We start from the raw sequence: 6322 nt of genomic DNA, 5'->3' as shown, positions 1-6322 counted from the left end.
TCCTTTCTTAAAAATGAATTTGTTAGATTACGATTCAAAATTTTAGTTACAAAATCCATCTCTGGTTTGAAATCGAACTGTTTAGTTGAAAATTCCTTTCTTTTTTGGTTCTAAAATTACTTTGGTAATTGAAAATTTACCGATTCCATTTTTGGACGAAAATGGTTCTTTTTTGAGTAACTTTTTTATCCAAATTTACTATTTTTGACTAGATCATTTAACTGTTTTTTTTCTTTTTTTATAGAAAATTCGTAATTTTGTCTTGCAAGTTCAATAATTTAGTAACAAAAATCAACTATTTTATAGAAAATTCGTTTCTTTTATAATTTAATATTCTTTTTTTTTTTAATTGAAAGTTTAATTCTTCTATTTTCGGTAAAAAAATGTACTTTTCACAGTTTAAAAATTCAATAATGCCCGAATTAACTGTCACATAAAATTCAATTACGCACATTTCAACACTTACTCTGAAAATCAATTTTTTATTTATATCACGGTCACGTAGACAATAAATGCATATCGGCACCTAGCTTCGCTTTAAACACACACAAAAAACAGTATGGACGTAAAATGGGGGGGGGGGGCAAAATTGCCCAAAATTGGTATCGTAGTTTAAGGATGATCCCTAATGTAATTTAAACTGTAGTCATCAGTAATAGCTGGAGCACATCACTGACATATTAAAGTTGACATCAGACACGATTCATAAAGGAAATATGAAAAGAAAACAGTAGTTAATTCTTGTAAGAAATCTATGTACATAAATGCTTTTCACAACAGTGTTATTCCCTTTAACACCATATTGTATATAATATTATCGAAAATCATTCCATCCAGTGAAATTACACTATAGAGTGATACAATATTGAGATTTAATTTTTCCTTAATTTACAGATTCAAAGTACTGCTTACTCCCTTTAGGAGTGGGTTTGATCGTCTTTGAATCTGGTTGCCAGTTTGCAGGGCAAACTTCTCCATTCTTCTCAAAGAACTGGAAAGCTTTAATCAGTCTCAACGTTTCATCAACGCTTCGTCCAACAGGCAGATCATTAACACTTAGCTGTCGTAAAATTCCCTCCTTATCAATTATGAAGAGCCCTCGGAGAGCAACTCCAGCATCCTCCACAAGAACATTGTAAGCTGTCGATACTTTTTTATTGAAGTCACTCAAGAGTGGATATCCTAAATCCCCTCCAAGTCCACCCAGCTTTTTCGGAGTGTTGATCCATGCCAAGTGGCTAAAGTGCGAATCGGTTGAAACTCCAATGAGCTGAGTGTTCAGGGAATTAAAATCATTTACCTTTTCCGCGAAAGCTATAAGTTCCGTTGGGCAGACAAAAGTACTAAAAAGGCACAAAAACTATAGATTAGATTTTCAGTATTTTTCGAAAACTGAAAAATTTATTTAAATATTTAAAAACTCACAAATCTAGAGGGTAGAAGAAGAGGACTACATATTTTCCTTTGTAATCACTGAGCTTTATAGTTTTGAAGTCACCGTTAACAACAGCCGTTCCTGAAAAATCAGGTGCGGGTTTTTGAATTTGCGGAAAACATGAAAATAGTTGAGACGTGACTCCAAAGTGACGCACACTTTCCAGACGTGTGGGGTTATTAAATTTTATGGCGCTTGAGGTCAGTGCAGATACCTGTAAAGAGAATAGGTACAAATCAATGCATTCATTTTTTCAATTAAAGAACTCTCATTTATTTATTTAAATTTGAACAAAGTTTTAAAGTTCCATAGCAAAAATATGTTAATCATTCGCTTGAACTATTTAAATTTCAAGTTCAGCCTTGATAACTGAGTGATATCAAATAACTCGATTATACATTAAGGGCCGTACTTAAATTACGTGACAGATTATAGGCCCTCTCTAACCCCCTTTTCCCTGTAAAAAAACCGTGACAAAATATTTCTACCCCCACCCCCTCTTACTGTACATAGTTTTTAGTTTCAGATACAAATTTAAGATTTTCAAATTTATTAATTTATTTTAAACAAAAAAATCTCTTTTCCACTATAAAATATGACTTTTGCTTCCTCATGGAGGAAGCTTTGTAATGGTAACATTTGCAAACAAATTTAATTCATTTAATTAAACGTTCATCAAATACAAAATTTCTAATACAATGTCCTAAGCAATTGCTCGTGAGCGCGCGTGTGTATGTTTGTCACACTTTTTTGTGAACACGATCACTTGAAAACAGTTACAGATATACTGATGAAATTTTAAGGGCCTAATTTCAGCACTGATATATTGAAACTGATCGAATGATTTCTCCAAATATTTCATGCACTTTTTTAACACTTAATATTTGAAAAATCGGTTTTTTATAGTAAAACTTTTTCATTAGAATAATTTAAAGTTGATGCAAGAATATAAAAGATTCCCCGGTACGCAGGGAACCGATTTGCCTATAATATTAATCAATTTTATTAAAGAGTAAGAAAGTTATGACCATTCACATTAAATTAAAAATCGATTTTTAATAGTACACCAATTTTTATTCTCATTATTGAAAGTTGATGCAAGAATAAAAAAGATGTGTTGATTCGAGAACAGATCGGGGTATGATATCGATACATTTTATTGAAAAGTAACAAAGCTATAGAAAAGCAAAATGTTGTAAAATAAGCTTTTTTATAATAAAACTTTTTTCTTTAACATATTTCTAAGTTGATGCAAGAACAAAAAAGAAACCTTGGCTCGATACGAATTAATTGACCTATAATATAATTAAATTTAATTATAGAATAAGAAAGTTATGATCATTCATATTATATTAAAAATCGATTTTTATAGTAAAAAAAAAAATGTTATTTTCATAATTTTAAGTTGATGCAAGAATAAAAAAGATTCCTTGGCTCGAGACGAATCGATTGACCTATAACATTAATACGCTTTATTGAAACCTTAATTTTAACTTAAATGAACTTATCATGAGGCTGGGAAAGGGATAGGGTGCAACAGAATTTCCACCTGCCCTTTTCCAGCTTGAAAAACTGCCATTTTAAATACAAAAAAGTTGCATTTTCATTTTAAAAAATGATATTTCTAATAAAACAGATGAATTTTTAAATAAAAAAGATCAATTTTAAGGCAATAATTTGAATTTTCTGTTTAAAAAGATTACAGTTGACTTTTCACAATCAAAATATGAATTTTTTAACAACAAATAAATTTCTATTAAAAAAATTAATTTTAAACCAAAAAGGATGATTTTTTAACAAAATTGTTGAATTCTCTACTAAATAGTTGCATTTTTATCCAAAAAGTATTAAAATTCTCTTAAAACAGATTAATTTTTATATTCAAACAAATATTTTAATTTTCATCCAAAAAAGTTCCGACTGTTCAAGATCCAAATATGAAATTTTTAACGAAAAATAAGTAGCTACGAAAAAAATGGAATTTTTGTAAACAAATAGGATGAATTTGTAACAAAATAGTTTAATTCTCTACGAAATACTTCCATTTTTATTTAAAAAGGTGATATTTATACTGGAACTTTCCACCTTTTCAACTAAACAATTTTAAATTAAATTCAGTGAAACTGCCAAATTAAAATGTTCAAACTTTTGTAAATTGTATAGTTCAAAGAATCAGATTCATTTCTAAAAATATAAATCCACGTTCGCAGTTTCAATGCTCTAAATTAAAGAATTAATCAATGAATTTAAAAATTTGAAAATTATATCATTTTAAGCAATTTGATGATAAAAACATTAAAAATTAAACAATTACATTTTTTCATTATCTGAACGCTTCTTAAATTAACAGTTAAATTATTTTTATTTTTAATAGTTTAAAAATCTTTAAAATGCTTTAAAATTTTCAATTTTCGTGCTAATCTTAAGGAAATGTTTTTCATTTTTTTGAAGCTCTTTAAAATTCTTAAGCAGCTTCTAAATTTTTTTTTTTAATATGCAAAAATCTCGGTACACGTAGACGCTTCGTTTAAATTATTTAAATAATTTCGAATTTGCAATTAATATTGAATTTTGTCAAAATTTCTAAATAATTCTTCAAATTACTCGAATTTTTTCAAGAATAATAGGTTTTCAATTGTTATTTATACGTAACAACTTAACCATTTGAGTTGAAAATTAAATTTTCGAAATAGAAAAATTAAAAATGTACCGTTTAAAGTTAAGTTTTTGGTTTTGTTTTCAATATTTTATTTAAAGTTAATCATTTTTAATAAACAGACAGATATTTCTAAAAATGAAGTAATTGTTATTTTTCTTACTTAAAAATTTTTGAATTGAATGGTTTAAAAAGTTAAAATCGGGAAATTCTAAAATCGTAAACTGACTTCGAATCATCTTGTAAAATGAATTATTATTCACTTTTTAATCCTAAAGAACAGTTCAACCTAAAAATAATTAACTTATATTCATAATTGATCAACTGCAAATTTTTTGTATCCAACACCATCGATTTCAAACGCTTCTAATTTTTAATTATTTGGGTCTTTAACTGATAATTATTTACGAGGCGGTTGAAATCAGAGTTGAACAAACTTTTTTCTAAAAATTTGTCAAACCCCTGGTTAAAAAATAAATTCACTGTTATTTCCCGCGTTTCCCGGTCCAACGGCGACCTTGTAGATCCCTTCTCGGAGGTAGAGTGAGTTCGAAAACACCCACCAACTATTGTCGTCAAAAAATGTAAATAGGTGACATTTTTGTATAAAATAGGTGGTAAATAGGTGATAAAAATATGTTAAATGAGACAAAGAAACACGTTATAATTTGTTGTAAACCGGGAGATGACCGGAAATTTTTTTCTTCGATTAAATCCGTTACCAAATGGTTACATTTTCAAGCATAAAAGATAAATAGTCTGCATTTTTAAACCATAAAAGTTCAATTTTTAACCAAAAAATTGAGTAGATGAATTTCTGTCAAGAAAACTTAATTTTCAATTTAAAAAACATCAATAAAAACGAATCTACCAAAATAGGTAAATCTTCAACCAAGAAGCTGCATTTTTAACCAAAAACTCAAAAAGACATGAAGTTTCTACCAAAAAATGAATTTTCTACCAAGAAAAATTTTTCAGTCAAGAATAAAAAATAATATTAACCAAATTGTTGAATTTTCATCAAAAAATATTAATGTTTATCAAAAAATGTTATAGTTGATATTTCCACAACAAAACTTTCATTGAAAACAAAAAACAGTTTGTTGAATTTTCAAGCCAAAACGCCTAATTCTCTATAGAACAATTTAATTTTGAAAATGAGTTACATAAAATACTAAAAAAAAAGTTTATTTACAATTAATCAGTTGACTTTTTTAACAAAATATTGGAATTTGCAGTTAAAAAACAACATTTTTTCAACAAAAAAAATTGTTAATTTTATTTTTAACCAAAAAACGAACTTACAACTAAAATTATGAATCTTTTACGAAAAAAAATGAAATTTGAAAAAATTCGTTCAACTATCAACCAAGTAGTGGAATTTTTAATAAATCATTTTTTGGTTCACAATTCTACAATTTAGTTGAAGATTTTATTATTTTTTTGAAAATTAAAGTCTTTTGTTAAAAAGTAATCGTTTTTAATCGAATATTTATACTGTTTAGTTGAAATTTAATTATTTTTAATTAAAAAGTCTATTATTGTATTATTGTTTAATAAATAATCTCTTTGAACTAAAAAACATGCTTTTTGTGAAAATTCAACGATTGTTTTGAAAAATTCATCGTTTTTGTTCGAAAATTTATACTTTTGTAAAAAAATTCATCTTTTTTATTGAAAATTTATATTTTTGAATGAAAATTAATTCCTTTTATTTGAAAAGTCTATTATTGTATTTTTGTTTAAGAAATAATCTCTTTTACTAAAAAAACATACTCTTTGTGAAAATTCAACAATTTTTTTGAAAAAGTCATCGTTTTTGGTCAAAAATTTATACTTTTGTACAAAGTTAATATTTTTTGGTTGAAAACTTATCCTTTGATGGAAAAATCTTTTTTTTTTTAGTTGTTACAAATTCACCTTTTATGTTAGAGAGTTAATAATTTTTATTGAAGTCTAATATTATATTTTTGGTGTTTAGTTAAAAACTCCACAAATTCATTGAAAGTTAAATTATTTTATTAAAAATTCCACTAGTTTCTTAAAAAGTCACCATTTTTCTTTAAAATTAATCTCTTGGTTCCAAAAATCTATTATTTGTTTCCAAATTTATCTTTTTTTTGAGTAAAATTCAACTACGAGGGTGGATTGATAAGTTTCCGGCCTGACCAAGAGATGGCGCCACTAGGCCTACCTTGAGGTGGCGTTCTATAGTACCATCCTTAGATAGC

General features: G+C 26.8%; 1 protein-coding gene across 1 annotated transcript in view; it reads right to left on the bottom strand.

Annotated features, from left to right (window-relative positions):
• Positions 1–734: 734 nt before the first annotated feature.
• The window catches only part of LOC117167947 (peroxiredoxin-like), a 14427-nt gene continuing 8839 nt past the window's right edge, over positions 735–6322 (bottom strand). The window contains exons 2-3 of the mRNA XM_033353204.1: positions 1426–1649; positions 735–1343 (exon numbers count right to left, since the gene is read on the bottom strand). Of these exons, the coding sequence (XP_033209095.1) occupies positions 884–1343; positions 1426–1649 (684 nt within the window). The 3' untranslated portion in view covers positions 735–883. The remainder of the gene's footprint in view (positions 1344–1425; positions 1650–6322) is intronic.

This window comes from Belonocnema kinseyi, chromosome 2 (genome assembly GCF_010883055.1).
Source record: "Belonocnema kinseyi isolate 2016_QV_RU_SX_M_011 chromosome 2, B_treatae_v1, whole genome shotgun sequence".
Lineage (NCBI taxonomy): Eukaryota > Metazoa > Arthropoda > Insecta > Hymenoptera > Cynipidae > Belonocnema > Belonocnema kinseyi.
The sequence above is the reverse complement of the archived record's forward strand: the minus strand, read 5'-3'. Positions and strand labels throughout refer to the sequence as shown.